The sequence below is a fragment of the Leucopleurus acutus genome, assembly GCF_964270905.1.
Source record: "Leucopleurus acutus genome assembly, chromosome: 2".
NCBI lineage: Eukaryota > Metazoa > Chordata > Mammalia > Artiodactyla > Delphinidae > Leucopleurus > Leucopleurus acutus.
In genome coordinates, this window is record NC_139143.1 from 144,071,535 (window position 1) to 144,091,812 (window position 20,278).

At 35.3% G+C, this 20,278-nt stretch overlaps 1 protein-coding gene across 5 annotated transcripts in view; it reads left to right on the top strand.

Annotated features, from left to right (window-relative positions):
* The window catches only part of OMA1 (OMA1 zinc metallopeptidase), a 73,476-nt gene that overhangs the window by 26,662 nt on the left and 26,536 nt on the right, over positions 1–20,278 (top strand). For all 5 annotated transcript variants that reach the window (XM_082862029.1, XM_082862028.1, XM_082862030.1 and 2 more), the window contains one exon: positions 19,879–20,028. In XM_082862029.1, the coding sequence (XP_082718155.1) occupies positions 19,879–20,028 (150 nt within the window). The remainder of the gene's footprint in view (positions 1–19,878; positions 20,029–20,278) is intronic.

Genomic DNA, 20,278 nt, shown 5'->3' on the forward strand with positions numbered 1-20,278 from the left:
TGTTTATATATTTTGGAGATTAATCCTTTGTCCGTTGATTCGTTGGCAAATATTTTCTCCTATTCTGAGGGTTGTCTTTTCATCTTGTTTATGGTTTCCTTTGCTGTGCAAAAGCTTTGAAGTTTCATTAGGTCCCATTCATTTATTTTTATTTCTATTACTCTAGGAGGTGGATCAAAAAAGATCTTGCTGTAATTTATGTCAGAGTGTACTTCCTTTGTTTTCCTCTAAGAGTTTTATAGTGTCCAGTCTTACATTTAGGTCCCTAATCCATTTTGAGTTTCTTTCTGTGTATGGTGTTAGGGAGTGTTCTAATTTCATTCTTTTACATGTAGCTGTCCAGTTTTCCCAGTACCACTTATTGAAGAGACTTTCTTTTCTCCATTGTATATCCTTGCCTCCTTTGTCATAGATTAGTTGACCATAGGTGCGTGGGTTTACCTCTGGGCTTTCTATCTTGTTCCATTGATCTGTGTTTCTATTTTTGTGCCAGTACCATATTGTCTTGATTCCTGTAGCTTTGTAGTATAGTCTGAAGTCAGGGAGTCTGATTCCTCCAGCTCCATTTTTTTCCCTAAAGACCACTTTGGCTATTCAGGGTCTTTTGTGTCTCCATACAAATTTTAAGATTTTTTGTTCTAGTTCTGTAAAAAATGCCATTGGTAATTTGATAGGGATTGCATTGAATATGTAGAATGCTTTGGGTAGTATAGTCATTTTCACAATATTGATTCTTCCAGTCCAAGAACATGGTATATCTCTCCATCTGTTGGTATCATCTTTAATTTCTTTCATCAGTGTCTTATAGTTTTCTGCATACAGGTCTTTTGTCTCCCTAGGTAGGTTTATTCCTAGGTATTTTATTCTTTTTGTTGCAATGGTAAATGGGAGTGTTTCCTTAATTTCTGTTTCACATTTTTCATCATTAGTGTATAGGAATGCAAGAGATTTCTGTGCATTAATTTTGTATCCTGCAAGTTTACCAAATTCATTGATTAGCTCTAGTAGTTTTCTGGTGGCATTTTTAGGATTCTCTGTGTATAGTATCATGTCATCTGCAAACAGTGACCATTTCACTTCTTCTTTTCCAATTTGTATTCCTTTTATTTCTTTTTCTTCTCTGATTGCTGAGACTAAGACTTCCAAAACTATGTTGAATAATAGCGTGAGAGTGGACATCCATGTCTTGTTCCTGATCTTAGATGAAAAGCTTTCAGTTTTTCACCGTTGAGAATGATGTTTGCTGTGGGTTTGTCATATATGGCCTTTATTATGTTGAGGTAGGTTCCCTCTATGCCCACTTTCTGGAGAGTTTTTATCATAAATGGGTGTTGAATTTTGTCAAAAGCTTTTTCTGAATCTATTGAGATGATCGTATGGTTTTTATTCTTCAGTTGTTAATATGGTGTATCACATTGATTGATTTGTGTATATTGAAGAATCCTTGCATCCCTGGGATAAATCCCACTTGATCATGGTATATGATCCTTTAAATGTGTTGTTGGATTCTGCTTGCTAGTGTTTTGTTGAGGAGTTTTGCATCTATATTCATCAGTGATATTGGCCTGTAGTTTTCCTTTTTTGTAGTATCTTTGTCTTGTTTTGGTATCAGGGTGATGGTGGCCTCATAGAATGGGTTTGGGAGTGTTCCTTACTCTGCAATTTTTTGGAAGAGTTTTAGAAGGATGGGTGTTAGTTCTTCTGTAAATGTTTGATAGAATTCACCTGTGAAGCCATTTGGTCCTGGACTTTTGTTTGTTGGAAGATTTTTAATCACAGTTTCAATTTCATTACTTGTGATTGGTGTGTTCATATTTTCTATTTCTTCCTGGTTCAGTCTTGGAAGGTTATACCTTTCGAAGAATTTGTCCATTTCTTCCAGTTTGTCCATTTTATTGGCATAGAGTTGCTTGTAGTAGTCTCTTAGGATGCTTTGTATTTCTGTGGTGTCTGTTCTAAGTTCTCCTTTTTCATTTCTAATTTTATTGATTTGAGTCCTCTTCCTCTTTTTCTTGATGAGTCTGGCTAATGGTTTATCAATTTCATTTATCTTCTCAAGGAACCAGCTTTTAGTTTTATTGATCTTTGCCACTGTTTTCTTTGTTTCTATTTCATTTATTTCTGCTCTGATCTTTATGATTTCTTTCCTTCTGCTAACTTTGGGTTTTGCTTGTTCTTCTTTCTCTAGTTCCTTTAGGTGTAAGGCTAGATTGTTTGAGATTTTTCTTGTTTCTTGAGGTAGGCTTGTATAGCTGTAAACTTCCCTCTTAGAGCTGCTTTTCCTGCATCCCCTAGGTTTTGGATCATCGTGTTTTCATTGTCATCTGTCTCTAGGTATTTTTTGATTTCCTCCTTGATTTCCTCAGTGATCTCTTGGTTATTTAGTAACATATTGTTTAGCATCCATGTGTTTGTGTTTTTTACATTTTTTCCCCTGTAATTGATTTCTAATCTCATAGCATTGTGGTTAGAAAAGATGCTTGATATGATTTCAATTTTGTTAAATTTACTGAGGCTTGATTTGTGACCCAAGATGTGATCTATCCTGGAGAATGTCTGTGCGCACTTGAGAAGAAAGTGTAATCTGCTGTTTTTGGATGGAATGTCCTATAAGTATCGCTTAAATCTATGTGGTCTACTGTGTCATTTAAAGCTACTGTTTCCGTATTTATTTTTACTTTGGATGATCTGTCCATTGGTGTAAGTGAGGTGTTAACGTCCCCCACTCTTATTGTGTTACTGTCGATTTCCTCTTTTACAGCTGTTAGCAGTTGCTTTATGTATTGAGGTGCTCCTATGTTGGGTGCATATATATTTATAATTGTTATATCTTCTTCTTGGATTAAACCCTTGATCATTATGTAGTGTCCTTCCTTGTCTCTTAACATTCTTTATTTTAAAGTCTATTTTATCTGATATGAATATTGCTACTCCTGCTTTCTTTTGATTTCCATTTGCATGGAATATCTTTTTCCATCCCCTCATTTTCAGTCTGTATGTGTCCCTGGGTCTGAAGTGGGTCTCTTGTACACAGCATATATAGGGGTCTTGTTTTTGTATCCATTCAGTGAGCCTGTGTCTTTTGGTTGGTTCATTTAATCCGTTCACATTTAAGGTAATTGTTGGTATGTATGTTCCTGTGACTATTTTCTTAATTGTTTTGGGTTTGTTTTTGTAGGTCCTTTTCTTGTCTTGTGTTTCCCACTTAGAGAAGTTCCTTTTGCATTTGTTGTAGAGCTGGTTCGGTGGTGCTGAAGTCTCTTAGCTTTTGCTTGTCTGTAAAGCTTTTGATTTCTCCATGGAATCTGAGTGAGATCCTTGTTGGGTAGAGTAATCTTGGTTATAGGTTCTTCCCTTCCATCACTTTAAGTATATCATGCCACTCCCTTCTGGCTTGTAGAGTTTCTGCTGAGAAATCAGCTGTTAACCTTATGGGAGTTCCCTTGTATGTTATTTGTCGTTTTTCCCTTGCTGCTTTCAATAATTTTTCTTTGTCTTTAATTTTTGCCAATTTGATTGCTATGTGTCCCAGCGTGTTTCACCTAGGGTTTATCCTGTATGGGACTCACTGCGCTTCCTGGACTTGGGTGGCTATTTCCTTTCCCATGTTACGGAAATTTTCGAGTATAATCTCTTCAAATATTTTCTCGGGTCCTTTCTCTCTCTCTTCTCCTTCTGGGACCCCTACAATGTGAATGTTGTTGCATTTAATGTTGTCCCAGAGGTCTCTTAGGCTGTCTTCATGTCTTTTCTTTCTTTTTTCTTTATTCTGTTCCGCAGCAGTGAATTCCACCATTCTGTCTTCCATGTCACTTATCCCTTCTTCTGCCTCAGTTATTCTGCTATTGATTCCTTCTAGTGTATTTTTCATTTCAGTTATTGTTTTGTTCATGTCTGTTTGTTTGTTCTTTAATTCTTCTAGGTCTTTGTTAAACATTTCTTGCATCTTCTCGATCTTTGTCTCCGTTCTTTTTCCGAGATCCTGGGTCATCTTCACTATCATTATTCTGAATTCTTTTTCTGGAAAGTTGCCTATCTCCACTTCATTTAGTTGTTTTCTGGGGTTTTATCTTGTTCCTTCATCTGATACATAGCCCTCTGCCTTTTCATCTTGTCTGTCTTTCTGTGAATGTGGTTTTTGTTCCACAGGCTGCAGGATTGTAGTTCTTCTTGCTTCTGCTGTCTGCCGTCTCTCTACTTCAGGTTGATAGTGAGTAATTTCTGGCAAAATGTACAAACTTTGCAATAGTGTATTTGTCAGTCATCATGTATTTAAGCCAAGATGTAGTTCACCCTTCATGTTGTTTTCTTGATTCTGAGGATTTCCTCTTAATTTCCATTTGTGCTACTCGCTTCCAGTTTTTTTGTGTGTGTGTGTGTGTGTTATGCGAACCTCTCACTGCTGTGGCCTCTCCCGTTGTGGAGCACAAGCTCCGGATATGCAGGCTCAGCGGCCACGGCTCTCGGGCCCAGCCGCTCCACGAACCCGTGTCCCCTGTATCGTCAGGTGGACCCTCAACCACTGCGCCACCAGGGAAGCCCTCGCTTCCAGTTTTGTTAATGACTTGAAGCCCATAAGGCTTCAGGTTTTTGTCATCCTAATTGCTCATGGTTGAGGAGTACACTGAGTTTAAAAAAAAGAAAGAAAGAAAGATCAAAGGCAGCAGACTTATAGATTTTGCCCCCACGGTTTTATTTTTCAAGAGTCCCTTTGTGTCTGGTCTTTGCTTGCTTTTCTACAACTCCCACCCACCCTCCTTGTATCTCCCTGCCTTAAATGTAGTTTAGATGCCAGTCAGGGATTTGGGTGGAGTTGACACAGAGTTTCTCATTCCTTTTGTAGTTCCCTCATTGTCAGAATTCCCCCTTTAGGTTTCTCTCTGCTTTAACATCCCTGAACTATGATCTCTGGCACTTTGGCTGATGAGCCTGTTGCCATTTTCTGTAGCTTTGTCAGTGGAAGCTGGGCAGCACCTTCAGGCCAGAAAGCAAGAATTCTTGTCTTATCTCTTCTGTTGAAGTTTTTCAAGATTAAATTCTCTTCTGGCTTCTGTTTTTGTACAGTTTCCATTATCTTTAAATAGTTATTTTAAATCACCTTTTTATAATTGTTATCTGCTGGAAGGTTCACATGTTTGCTTCCCTTTTCTTGCGTTAGTCAAAATTTCACCTTTCCTAAAATAATATTTTTGCAGGGCATAAAATTTTTAATTGGCAGTTATTTTCTTAGAGTATGTTAATGATGACATTTCAATTTTCTCTAGCTTATTGTTCCTGTTCAGGTTTCAGCTGTCAGTCTTTTTCTGTTCCTTTGAAGGCAGTGGGTCTTTTTCTTCCATGACTGCTAAAATTCTCTGTTTGTCTTTGCTTTTTTATCGTTTGTGTGTCTAGGTGTGCTTTTCTTTGTATTTATTGTGCTTGCTGTGGCTTATAATGTTTCACTAGTTTGGGAAATTCTCAGGCATTATTTTTTAACATATTGTTTTAGCAATATTTTTCTCTTTTCCCCTGTAGCTTTGGGATTTTTATAGTTTCATTTGTCTCTCAAATTTTTTTTAAATTTTCTGTCCTTATCTCTCTACATTTCAGAATGTATGTTTTCCACTCCTGTCTTGTGGTTCACTGATCTTATTTTCAGCTGTGTTCATTCTGCCATTAAACTCATTTTTGAGTTTTAAATTTCAGTTATATTTTTCCATCTAGAGTTTTAATTTGATTCTCTTTTATAAATTTCAATTATCTGGTAAAAGTCTCCATTTTGTCATAATTTTCTTTATATTTTCTTGAATATGTTAATCACAGTTTTCTTTAAACATTCATGTTTGTTAACTTATTTTTATTATCTCTGAATCTGTTTCTGTTGCGTGTTTTTGCCTTTGGTCTTGTTCTTGGTATGCTTGCTTACTTTTTTTAAATTATGACTTTATATTAAGTCTTTTTTTAATGAAGTATATTTATGGAATATATGTATTCTTTTTCAGATTCTTTTCCATTATAAATTATTACAAGGTACTGAGTATAGTTCCCCGTGCTATACAGTAGATCCTTGTTGCTTATCTATTATATGTATAGTAATGTGTGTCTGTTAATCCCAAATCCCTAATTTATCCCTCCCCCTCCCCTTTGGTAACCATAAGTTTGTGTCGGTGAGTCTGTTTCTGTTTTGTAAATAAGTTCATTTTTATCATTTTTTTAGATTCCATATATAAGTGATATCCTATGATATTTGTCTTTCTTGGTCTGACTTCACTGTGTATGATAATCTATAGGTCCATCCATGTTGCTGCAAATGGCATTATTTCATTCTTTTTTACGGCTGAGTAATATTCGTGTGTGTGTGTGTGTGTGTGTGTGTGTATACACCACATCTTCTTTATCCATTCATCTGCTGGTGGGCATTTAGGTTGCTTCCATGTCTTGGCTATTGTAAATAGTGCTGCTATGAACATTGGGGTGCATGTATCTTTTCAAATTATAGTTATCTCTGGATATATACCCAGGAGTGGGATTGTTGAATCATATAGTAACTCATAGTTTTAAAGGAACCTCCATACTGTTCTCCATAGTGACTGCACCACTTTACATTCCCACCAACAGTGTAGGAGGGTTCCCTTTTCTCCACACCCTCTCCAGCATTTATTATTTGTGGAATTTTTGATGATGGACATTCTGACCAGTGTGAGGTGGTACCTTACTGTGGTTTTGATTTGCATTTCTCTAATAATTAGCAATGTTGAGCATCTTTTCATGTGCATTTTGGCCATCTGTATGTCTTCTTTGGAGAAATGTCTATTTAGATCTTCTGCCTATTTTTTGGTTGGGTTGTGTGTTTTTTTGATATTGAGCTGTATAAGCTGTGTATTTTGGAAATTAATGCTTGCTTATTTTTTATTAAATACTGGGCATTTTATATAAACAGTGCTGTTGACTCTGAGTGGTGATTTCTTCTGTCATCGGGGATTCTCCTTGTAGTCTGGTGGACAACTAGAATAGAGCCGATCACTTCAGTCAGTCAGAGCCTGAGCTGAGTCTTTATAAGTTTCAATTTACCTCTAGTTCACCGTCATTCATAAGGGTATTACTGTCTAGCAAAGCCTATTGAAGGCTTGGAGTATATACTGAGTTCCTTCTCTGTAGTGGTTCCTGAACTTCAGTTTTTGTTCTCATGGCGCCATAAGACAGTTGAAATCTTTACTCAGTTTTTCATCTACTTTTTGTTTTAAAAAGTGCCCTGTGCAGCTACTTTGGTAAACTGGCATCAAGTGTTGCCTCTGTCTTCATACTTTCAAATATTGACTTCTCAAATTTGGCTGCCTTGTCAATCTTGACTTCTAAATTTTGGCTCTCTAACCCTGATAGACAGTCAAAAGCTCTTAGTCACCTCCTTCTGCTTCTGCTTGGATTTCATTTGATTTCTGTTTGATTTCTGCTTGTATTCTCAGTTTCTTGCTCTTCACTGCTTAAAATTGAATAGATTTGCTGGATGACATTGTGAAACAGAAGATCAGACTCACCTCAGTGAGTTTTCCTTCTTTCTGGGATTTTGTCTTTTCTAGTCTTGGTTGGCTTGGTAACTCTTCAATACCTTTGAACAAATATTATTTATATTTTATCCAGATTTTCTAATCTTTTCTGACGGGAACGTCAGTCTGCTATAATAAGCTACTTGACTCCATCACTGTTAGGAGAGGAAGTCCCTAACTTAGTCTTTTGAATAGCTACCTAATATTGTGTAATTTGGATAACTCATTTAATTAGGTATCTGTTAATGAACTTTTGGGTTATTTATTGGTCTTTTTTTTTTTTTGGTTGTTTTTATTGCAAATAATTCTGAAATCATCAACCTTATACACATATCCTTCTGCTTCTTGGGCTTTAATAGCTATAGGGTGGGATTACTGGCATTTCAATTTTTATTTTAAAAGATACTCCCAATTATTTCAAAATGTTAATAGCAAATCTTACCAGTGACAACTCAGGATGCCTTTTTTTAATACCCACTTCAGTACTGTTTTCAATCTCTTTTTGTTAATTTGGATAAAAAATGAAATCTCATTGCTTTTAAGACTTAAATTTTCTTGCTTAGCAGTCAGGTTGAACATAATGCTTCATTTTCATTGGCTCCTTTATTTCTTCTTTTGCAGATGGCCTTTTATTATGTTTTGATTAGTATATTTTAAAAATACATATTCTAGGCTCCCCGTTGGCAGTTCTGATTCAGTAGCTAGATGATGAAGGTCTGAATCTGAAAATGTTTAGGAGCTGCCAAGTGATTCTGATATCCAGGCAGATTTGGAAATTACAACTTTGAGTAATCAAATGCCTGTTTTGTGTTTTGAGGTGACTTGGTAAATTTCCTGTTTTATTAAAAAAAAGAGGAATGAAATTAGAGAAGTTATTAAAGAAATATTGATATTCCTTTGATTATTTATAAATGCAAGCCATATATTTTTTTTTAAAGTATATCTTGATAGATGAAACTATGATCTTATGTTCTAAAGCACACTAAATATTGTGTTATGGACCTTTTGGTATTACAGTTTATTTAGTTCAAAGGAGAATATGATATTGCTACAGATGTAAAGTCATGAATATATATATTCAATTCAACATCTTCAATATAAGATATTATCTTATATTGATAAGTTAACATCTTTGTTATGGAGCACTTAGGATATAAAAATGCAATCTCTGAATACAAGTATTTCTTTCCTGCCAAAGGGAGAAATAGTATGAAAACCTGAAATATTATATTTGTACTACCGCTTACTCTGTCACCTTTTTAGATAATAACACTGTCATCTGCCGTTTAATACTTACTATGTTCCAGTACTTTGCTTAGTATTTTATATGCATTGCCTAATTTAAGCCTTACAGTAACTCCATGAAGTAGTTGTTATCATTACCTCTATTGTGTAGATAAAGGAACTGAAGCCCAGATATGTTACTTTCTTGTTCTCAGGTACAAAATGGTAAAGCCATGATTCAAACTTGAGTGTGTTTGATTTCAAAGTCCATGCTCCAGTTTGCTATCCCTCTACCACAGTTACACTTCTCAAGGTCTGCTTGTCTACCTGTATATTGTTGTATCCCGTGCTTACTTTGCCACATTTATCATGTTCTTCTCCTTAGTAGCATTTGATACTATTAACCGTACTCCCCTTTAAAAAATATATGTATCTATTTGTGTAGCCCACATTTCATTATAGCATAGAAAGTAATTTAGTGTTATAAACTCATAATGGGAAATAACAGCCTTCACTGCCCCCTGCCTTATACCCCAGAGGTGAAAATCACCTTAACTTCTTTTTGCTATTTACCTCTATATTTCTACATAATGAGTTTATTTTGTAATTTCTTGACTCATTAAGTTTAGACATGATTAGTTTCTTGTTGTAAAAGATTTAGTCTGATTGTTTTCTTACTATTGACTTTAGAGTGTTCTTTACATATTCTGGATACAGTCGTTTGTTGGATATGTGATTTGAAAATTGTTTTTTTTCATCTGTGGGTCATCTTTTCTTAACGGATTTTTTTTTTTTTTTTTTTTTTTTTTTTGTAGAGCAAGCATTTTTAATTTTGATGAAATCCAGTTTAAGGAATCTCCAAGTAAACTCCACACCAGTTTCTGAGGCAAACTCTTTCTGACAGCTTGCCCCACAGATTCCTGCAACTTCTGCAGCTTTAAACTCCTGTCTTCTAATACCTTAGCTCAGTCAAGCTCACCATTCTCTGCTTGGGTTCTACCTCCCTGTGGTGTGGTCAGGAAACTGCCCCTAGGCAGAGAACAGGGGTAAATCTTGGAATCACTCATGTTTTTCTCTTCTCTCAAGGATCATAGTCTTGTCCTGTCTGTTGTCTATTACTTGAAAACGTGTGCCTTTTAGATTCATTCCATTTTATAGTTATTCATTTTGGGAGGACAGGTCCAGTACTAGTTACTTTGGTGGATGGAAGTGTAAATCCCCACATTTGTGATTCGTGATTTTCTGTCCATATTTTATAAGAAGGCATTAAACTTTTCAGAAGCTCTGTATGCAAAAGTTGGGATAGTGGACTTCACTGTAAGGTTATAGCTCTTTCTTTGGGAATTTCCATATGGAATTTATATATATATATATATGTCTTTTCTCTGTGGCTATTCAGGTGTCTTTGCAGAAGAATCTTATAAATTGTTTAGGGGTTGAGCCGGGAGGGGAGGTGGGCGTTTTCTCGTTCACTGTGGAGACTTTTACTTAATTCTCTACTTGAGTCTTTTTATGTCAACCCTTCTCTCCTGGATGCCAAGTGCTGAACCGTTCTGGAGTTCCTGCAGCGTGGGGCTGTTGGTCAGCTGCCGTGGAAGCAATAATAGCCTAGTGATAATGAGTGAGCTCTGGGGCCAGAATTCCTAAGCTTGAGAGTCTGCTTTGCCAGAGACAGTACTAGCTCTGTGATCTTGGGCAAGTTATCTTCCCCTTCTGTACTTCAGTTTTCCTTATCAGTATGAAAGGAACAATAATAGGACCTAGATCACAGAGTTAATACAGTTAAGGTCCTAAGAGCGTGAATCTTCTAATTATTTATATTCAAATGTCTGCTGTTATTTCCTCTTTCTATTTCACAAGTATCTCAAACCTGATATATTCAATGTTAAATCCTTGATTTCTCCTCACACCTATTTCTCTTCTAGTCTTCCTTTCCCCCAGATTATACCACCTTCTATTCAGTTGCTTTTGGAAAAAATCTGGAGTCCTCCTTAGTACTTCCCTCTTCTTTATCATTTGCATGTAATCTTTCACCAAGTCCTGGTTGTTCTCTCTATAAAGTATATCTTACTATGTTTCCATTTCCGCTGTCAGCGTCTGCACAGCCTCCTTATAGCTTTCATTGACTCCAATCATACTCACCTGCATTCTGTTCTCCCCCATGCCACAAATAAGAGGCAGGTTGAATGAGCTAGGATGCTCACTTTCTCAAGGTAAGACTTAGATGGTCATTGGCCAGCATTTCCACCAGATTCTTCAGTTTCTGGGCTGAATAACCTCCTACTTCTGACTGGCACATTCTCTTTCCTATTTGTTAATATAAGCAAGTAGAAGACAGATCTTTGAGGCCCAGATGTCACTCTCTTTAAGTGATGTACATAGCTTTTCTCTGACCTATTGGGTTAATTTTCATTTATTAGATCAACATATTTAGTGTGTACCTATCATTTACTACAATGTAGGGATACACAATAGTTACACAAGTGGTAATTAGCCTGGTGAAGATGTTGACGGGTGTGTTTTTGGCATGGCAGGCAGCATGTTCAAAGGCAACAGAAATGATGGTCTAGTCCAGGGGTTGAAAATTCTGTATGGCTAAAATGTAGGTTGTATTCAAGAGCACCAGTGTCAAGAGATAAAACTGAAAAGTAGGTAGAGACTTCTCGTTAGCAATTTTAGGATTTTATACCTTATCCAGCATGACGGTCGGGACCTTGGACCCCAGAGTCAGACCTGTGGTTGGAGCTCTTGTCTCCTCGACATGAGTAGGTAAATCCTTTAACCTCTTCAAGTCTATTTTCTACTCTGAAAAATAGCAATAATGATCGCATTTACCTCAAAGGTAAATTTGAACATCCTGAATTTGATTCTTATTTGTGGCTTGTGTCCTCTTTTTGGACACTGGTGCATCAGACTCTTTTGACTTCCTGCCATTTAATATTCAGATCACATAATTCTCTTATTCCTAATTCTATCCTTATTAGGCAACCTTCTGATTATAGTCTGGCTTCCTTTGTACCATGCCTACGAGGGAGAGAACATGCTGACTTGAGGACACAAATGCCCTGTGCCCTTGTAGTTTGGGCAGTTATAGTTACTGCTGTAAACTAGTAAGTTGGCATTCTTATTTTATGTCAATCTTGTGAGCTTGATTAAGGGGAACTGTTCCTGAGAGATGGATCTATTGGTCATGTGCTGTCCCACTGGTTTATGAGATTTTAAGGCCAAGAGCTAAACAATATGGAAAATTCATTAAAATCAAGTTACTCTGAGGCCTCTTTCAAAATATACAGCTTGCCTCCTCTAGTGATACTCTATATCTGCTCTGCTGTTGGCTGTGAGTTTATTTTGTATCTTTACATTTTTATAGTTGTAGTTTTAAATTTTCATTTATGAGATATTTTATCATTACATAAATAATCAGAATAAAAAATATAGTTATAAAAACTGGTAGGACTGAGGTGTCCCAAGTGCAGAGTAACAGCTAGCTGTCCAGTTATCAGCTGACAAAAAGGTGTCCCGTGAAGTATTTGATTTTGTTGTGTGTGTATTCATTTGTCACTGTAAGGAGAATTTGACACTTTACAGTCATTTACAGAAATGACTTTTGTTGATTTGATTTCACAGAAAACTATAATTTTGAATATCTGTTTCTTAAAGATGAGAAAGAAAACTAATTTTCTTTTAGTGGTCCTACGCTAGAGGACAGGCTCTTAGGGCACTGTATATGATTGTTATTGATTGTCACAGTGACTGGGAGGTAGGATTACTGGTGTTTAATGGACATAGAGGGGGCAGGGATATTAAATATACTATGGTGGCCTGGAGAGCTCTCCAGAGAGAGGAGTCTAGCCCCAAAAGCTTGTAAGTGCCCCTCTTGAGATACATAGCTGGGTTATTTCTTCAAGTAACCTGAATAGCTATGCAGGTAGCACCATCTAGTGAGAGAAATAGGTAATAAGCAAAATCTACTTTCATCATAGGAATAAGAGAAAATTCAACATTCTAAATTTTCTGTAAAATAATAGGTTATAGAATCACAGACTTTTAGAGCAGGAAGGAAAATTGGAGATCATCTGATCCACCTTCTCCTTTTACAGATTAGGAAATTAGGTTCCAAAGAGTTGCAGTGTTGTCTGATAACATACAGCTAGTTAGTAGCAAAAGCCAGGGCTAGAATTCAGGTCTCCGAGTTTTCCAGGTTAGTAATCTGAGCCTTCTTCATAGCAAACTATCTTTGTGTTCTATTTGGGTTAATATCTTAGGTTCTTTTTCAGTGATTCATTTAAGAAAGAAAAAATAATAAATGAGAACATTTCACTTACTAGGTGTGTTATGAAGTAAACTTTCATAATGCAAATATTATGCATTACATCTCATTTTGAACCTAATTGTTCCACCTAGAGAAATGAGACAAGCTTTTGTGTTTAATTTTTTTAGTTGCTGTGATTTCAGCACTAGTATTGAATCTTATGATAAAACTTCAGGATAGAGAAAAAAAATAAATACATGAAATTTATTAAAATTATGTTGATGGTGAACTGACATGTTGGAAATCAAAAGATGCAGAAAATTTTAAAATGAAATGAATTATAAAATAATGACAGTCTCATTTTTCCTCTTTGTTAGGGTACATAAAATAGTTTTGATAAGTCAAAGTTTTTTCTTTCTTTTTAAATAAGAGAGATTGGCATATATTGAGAATGGTTTAGCTGTAACCATCCCAAGACTATATCACATTTAGTTGGAAAAGAGCTTTTTTAAATTATTGACTAGAAAAATATTGTTTAGACAAGAAGTGGGTTATTAAGTAAAGTGAGCTTTAACAGGCAATGTCATCTATCAGCAGTATTGGGAAAATGAACCTGTTAAAGTGAGAGACTGAAATAAACTAGTTCCCTGGTAGATGATGATGACAGTGATAACAGTAGTGCTGATAACACTGATGATGATTTTGACAACAGTGATAATAGTTATCATTTCTTCATGTGCTGCACATGTTCTGAGTGTTTTAAATGTGCTAACTCTTTTAATCTTCATAGCAACCCTGTGAAGTTTAGGTTCGTTTTTACGTATGAAACTGCGGGATAGAGAAAGCAAGTAACTTGTCAAAGGGCTCACATATAGTAAAGTTTTCCCCTTCTATTTCTGAAATGAAACTTTTTATCATACTTTAACCTGCTAGGAACAATTCTGGCCATCTGCAGCATTGCCCCTAAGATGACCATTTCTCTATCTGTTTTAGTTCCTTTAAGTCTAATTTTAAAATAGCCTCAGAGTATTCTTCTACATCTAGGAGTCCAGTTACCTTTCTCCCACAGTCCTTTGTAGTATTATTTCAGATGGCTATTTTATTTACCACATGTCTACATGGAATAGAGGAGAGAATGCCACAATGACTGGGACAAGTGTAGGGTGTTAATGCCATTCCAAAAAAAATTCAGAACTGCTAGTGTCAGAATTTACCTCTTGGAGAGGGTCATGGCTGGCGTGAGTTTGGTTGGAGAGTCTAGGTGAATAGAGCACAATTCAGAGATACTTTTCTTCTTTGTACTTCTAATGAAAATTTTGGCTACAGGTAGGGTGTACTAGATCTAGGTCTAATCATATATTTCTCTCTGATATTGTTTTGACCTTGGGAAGTGTTCAGATTATAAGAATAGCTCTTATACTATTGTACTCTTATGAATATGAGTTTTTAGTTGAATAGTAGCAACTTGTCAATTATAATATATCCCCTAATGCACATTCTTGCATATTGATATTATAGGCTAAATAAACTAAATCCTTCTTTAGTTGTAAATTCATGACATAATCACTTATGATCGTATTGAGGATCCTGCAATAACCATAGGCCTGTGGTTGCTCACCAGGGGAAAAGAAGAGTAAAAATAGTGTCTACTGTGTTCTAGATTCTGGGCTTGGTACTTTACAAGAGTTACCACATTTAATCCCAATGATCCACTGCTTTAATTTCATTTTTACAGATAAATTTGAGACTCCTGCAGACTAAATTATTGGCCCAAGTTCACACACTCTGGAATTGGTCTCCTTGGGTTCAAATTGTAGCTCTGTCACTTACTGGCTGTGTTACCTTAGCAAATTATTTGACCTCTGTGGGCCTTGGTTTCTTTGATCTATAAAATGAGCATAATTATAGGATTTACTGCATGAGGTTGTTACGATTAAATGAGTTAATATAATGAGTTAATATCTGTAACATAGTATCATGTAAGTGATTATTATTTAAATAAAATAAATAACTGGTATTTTGAACCCAGTCTTTCTGGTTCTAACACCCAGTCTCTTCCCATTACCCCAGCATAATGTCTCAAAAAGTATTCCAGGACCAATGTATTTTACTAAAACATACTTTATGTTTCCTTTGAACAGCTGTGGCCATTACTAGTTCTCTTTTAAAAAGGAAATGTTGTCTAGAGAGTCTCATTCTTTCTATCTTTATGTACTTACAGACACTTGATAAACACAAATTCCTTACTTTACCATAATTTTTACTGAGGCAAGCGAGTTATGCTTGTGATGGGCTAAATATTTATTTTTAAAATATTTGTATTTTGATCTATAATTATCACTTCTTTTTTTTTTATTGTGGTAAGAACATTTAACATGAGCTCTACCCTCCTAACAAATTTTTAAGTATATAATACATTACTGTTAACTATAGCCATGATGTTGTACAGCAGACTGTAGAATTTATTTATCTTGCATAACTGAAAATTTATGCCTGTTGAATAGCAACTTCCCATTTCTCCTTACCCCTAGCTCCTGGCAACCACCATCTACCCTCTGCTTCTGTGAGTTTGACTGTTTTAAATACCTCATTCATATAAGTGGAATTGTGTAGTATTTGTCCTTCTGTGACTGGTTTATTTCACTTACTGTTTTTTTTTAATTTCATTTTTAATACAGCAGGTTCTTATTAGTTATCTATTTTATACATATTTATGTATATATGTCAATCCCAATCTCGCAATTCATCCCCCCACCCCGCTCTATCCCCCGTGCTTTCCCGCCTTGGTGTCCATACGTTTGTTCTCTACATCTGTGTCTCTATTTCTGCCCTGCAAACTGGTTCATCTGTACCATTTTTCTAGGTTCCACATATATTATGCGTTAATACACGATATTTGTTTTTCTCTTTCTGACTAACTTCACTCTCTATGACAGTGTCTAGATCCATCCATGTCTCTACAAATGACCCAACTTCGTTCCTTTTTATGGCTGAGTAATATTCCATTATATATGTGTGCCACATCTTCTTTATCCATTCATCTGTTGATGGACACTTCGGTTTCTTCCATGTCCTGGCTGTTGTAAATAGAGCTGCAATGAACATTTTGGTACATGACTCTTTTTGAATTATGGTTTTCTCAGGGTATATGCCCAGTAGTGGGATTGCTGGGTCGTATGGTAGTTCTATTTTTAGTTTTTTAAGGAACCTCCATACTGTTCTCCATAGTGGCTGTATTAATTTACATTCCCACCAACAGTGCAAGAGGGTTCCTTTTTCCCCACACCGTCTCCAGCATTTATTATTTGTAGATTTTTTGATGATGGCCATTCTGAACAGTGTGAGATGGTATCTCATTGTGGTTTTGATTTGCATTTCTCTAATGATTAATGATGTTGAGCATTCTTTCATGTGTCTGTTGGGATCATATGGTTTTTATTCTCCACAATTTGTTGATGTGGTGTATGACATTGACTGATGTGTGGATATTGAAAAATCCTTGCATCCCTGGGATAAATCCTACTTGATCATGGTGTATGATACTTTTAATGTATTGTTGAGTTCAGTTTGCTAGTATTCTGTTGAGGATTTTTGTGTCTGTGTTCATCAGTGATATTCATCTGTAATTTTCTTTCTTTTTGATATCTTTGGTTTTGGTATCAGGGTGTGGTGGCCTTGTATAATGAGCTTAGGAGTGCTCCTCCCTCTGCAATTCTTTGGAAGAATTTGAGAAGGATAGGTGTTAGCTCTTCTGTAAATGTTTGATAGAATTCACCTGTGAAGCCATCTGGTCTTGCACTTTTGTTTGTTGGAAGATCTTTAATTACAGTTTCAATTTCATTACTTGTGATTGGTCTGTTTATATTTTCTCATTCTTCTTGGTTCAGTCTTGGAAAGTTGTACCTTTCCAAGAATTTGTCCATTTCTTCCAGGTTGTCCATTTTATTGGCATATAGTTGCTTGTACTAGTCTCTTATGATCCCTTGTATTTCTGTGGTGTCAGTTGTAAATTTCTCCTTTTTCATTGTAATTTTATTGATTTGAGTCCTCTCCCTTTTTTTCTTGATGAGTCTGGCTAAAGGTTTATCAATTTTGTTTATCTTTTCAAAGAACCAGTTCTTAGTTTCATTGATCTTTTCTATGTTTTATTTTTCGTCTCTATTTTATTTATTTCTGCTCTGATGTTTATGATTTCTTCCCTTCTACTAACTTTGGGTTTTTTTTTTTTTAAGAATTCAAATTTATTTATTTATTTAACGTTTGGCAGTCTTTTTTTTTTCCCAAACAGAAAGTCACAAAAATTATAATCATCCTCATCAGTTCACTCAATCCCATGTAATTAATTTTTTTCATCTTGATCTTCTGTTAGCACTTTTATGAATTCATCAGTTTTCCATTAACTTTGGGTTTTGTTTATTCTTCTTTCTCTAGTTTCTTTAGGTGTAAGGTTAGGTTGTTTGAGACTTTTCTTGTTTCCTGAGGTAAGAGTGTATCACTATAAACTTCCCTTTTAGAGCTGCTTTTGCTGTGTCCCATAGGTTTTGGATCATCGTGTTTTCATTTTCATTTGTCTCCAGGTATTTTTTTATTTCCTCTTTGATTTCTTCAGTGATCCATTGGCCGTTTAGTAGCATATTATTTAGCCTCCACTAAACAATATACTTTTAAACAACCAATGAATTCAAAGAAGAAATCCCAAGGGAAGTTAATAAATACTAGAGATGAATGAAAATGAAAACATAATATACCAAAAGTTATAGGACACAGTAAAAGCAGTAGTAAGGGTGACTAGTAATTAGATTGAGAATCAGTAATCAAAATCTTCCAGCAGAGCAAAGTCCTGGATCTGACAGCATCACCGGTGAATTCTACCAAGCATTTAAAGAAGAATTAATACCAGTCCTTCTCAAACTTTCCCATAAGACTGAAGAGGAGGGAACACTTCCTAACTCATTCTGTGAAACCAGTATAATTCTAATACCAAATCCAGACAAAGACACTACAAGAAAAGAAAGCTACTGACCAATATCCCTTAAGAACATTGATGTAAAAACTCTCAACAGAATACTAGCAAATATAATTCAGCAGCCTATTGAAAGGATTATACACCATGGCCAAATGAGATTTATCCCTGGAACGCAAGAATGGTTCAACATATAAAAATTAAGGTGATATGCTGTATCAACAAAATGAAGGAAGAAAGCCACATGATTATCTTAATTGATACAGAAAAAGCATTTGGCAAAATTCAACACCCTTTCATGGTGAGGAACATGCAACAAAATAGAGGTAAGAAGAAAACTCCATCACTGCAATAAAAACCATATATGAAAAGCCCACAGCAGCAAAGACTGAAAGCTTTTCCTTTAAGATAGTGAACAAGGCAAGGATGCGCACTTTCACTTCTATTCAACAAAGTACTGGAAGTTTCTAGTCAGCAAGAAAAAGAAATAAAAAGCATCCAAATTTTAAAAGAAGAAGTAAAATTATCTCTCTTTGGAGATGATATGATCATGTATGTAGAAAATCCTAAAGACTCTACCAAAAAAGTTGTTTAAACTAATAAACAAATTTAGCAAAGTAGCGGAATATAAAGTCAGCACACAAAAATCAGTTGTATTTCTATACATGAACAGTGAACAATCTGAAAAGGAAACAACAAAAATAATTCCATTTACAGTAGCGTCCACAAGAATAAAAGACTTGGGAATTAACCAAGGAGGTGACAGGCTCGTATGGTGAAAACTACAAAACATTTCTGAAACAACTTACAGAAGACATAAATGAATGGAAAAACATCCTGTGTTTATGGATTGTAAACTTAATATTGTTAAAATGTCAGTACCCAAAACAATCTACAAATTCAATTGTAATCCCTATCAAAATTCCAATGACTTCTTTTTTGCAGAAATAGCAAAACCCATCCTAAAGTTCATATGCAATCTTAAGGGACCTGAATAGCCAAAACAATCTTTTTCAAAGAACAAAACTTAGAAGGCTCACACGTCCTGATTTCAAAACTAACTACAAATTTGTAGTAATCAAAACAATGTGGTATTAGCATGAAAGGCATATAGACTAATAGAATAGAATAGGTAGCCCAGAAATAAACCCTCACACATATGGTCAAATCATTTTTTTGTCGAGGGTGGAAAATGGGTAAAGGACAATCTTTTCAGGAAATAGTGCTTGGGAAAGCAGGATATCCACATACAAAAGAGAGAATATGGACCCTTACATAACACCATATACAGAAAATAACTCAAAATTTTTTAAGGACCTGAGTGTAAGACCCAAAACAATAAGGCTGTTAGAGAAAAGCATAGGGCAGAAGCTTCACAACATTGGTTTTGGTAATGATTTCTTAGCTGTGACTCCTAAGGTGCAGTTGACTGAAGAAAAAATGGACAAATTGGACTTCATGAAAAAAGAAAAAAATTTGCATCAAAAGACACCATCCATAGAGTAAAAAGAGACAACTCACAGAATGGGAGGAAATATTTGCAAATCATATATCTGATAAGGGATTAATATCTGAATATATAGAGAACTTCTAAAACTCAACAACAACAAAATCCTGATTCAAAAATGGGCAAAACTGTCTTTCTTTATATTTATTTGAGGTCTTTTCCTAATTATTCTAGTGGTATAGATGAAGAGTAAAGTTTCTTTAGTACAGTTTAATAGCAGATTAGATTTCAAAATCTTTATATGAAGTTTTTTTTGAGTTTTTTTTAAACCAATGAGCATATTCTACTTTTACTAAAATGATAATGGAAAATATTTTTAATTTTAAAACATGTAATGACATAAAGGTAAATTTAAAATAATGTCCTCATAACTAAACTTACTTTGTGCTTTTATTAATTTTGATTTTAGGCTTGTGTGGACGTCAGAGCCAGTTCAGTGTTTTGGCAACAGATGGAATTTGCAGAAAGCCTCCATGGTCTTCCCAAGTTGCCAGAATGGTTATCTACACACCCTTCTCATGGAAATCGAGCTGAGCACTTGGATAGACTCATACCTCAGGTAAGCTAACACTGCGTAAGGCAAGACATTATTTTTATTGTATCATTTATTTTTAATAGTTTACTTCTTGTGCTTAGAAAAAGAGCACTAGAAAAGAAATCCTTTGTATTAGTTTGCTTTCTGCTAATTCTGCTAAAAACATAGAATAAATAATCACCTATTTTGATTACCATCAGTTTTCAAAGGATTTGACTGAAAAGTAAAATCCTGCTAGTCCGCAAGTCTTAGTGAATAAATTGGTGTGTATAGT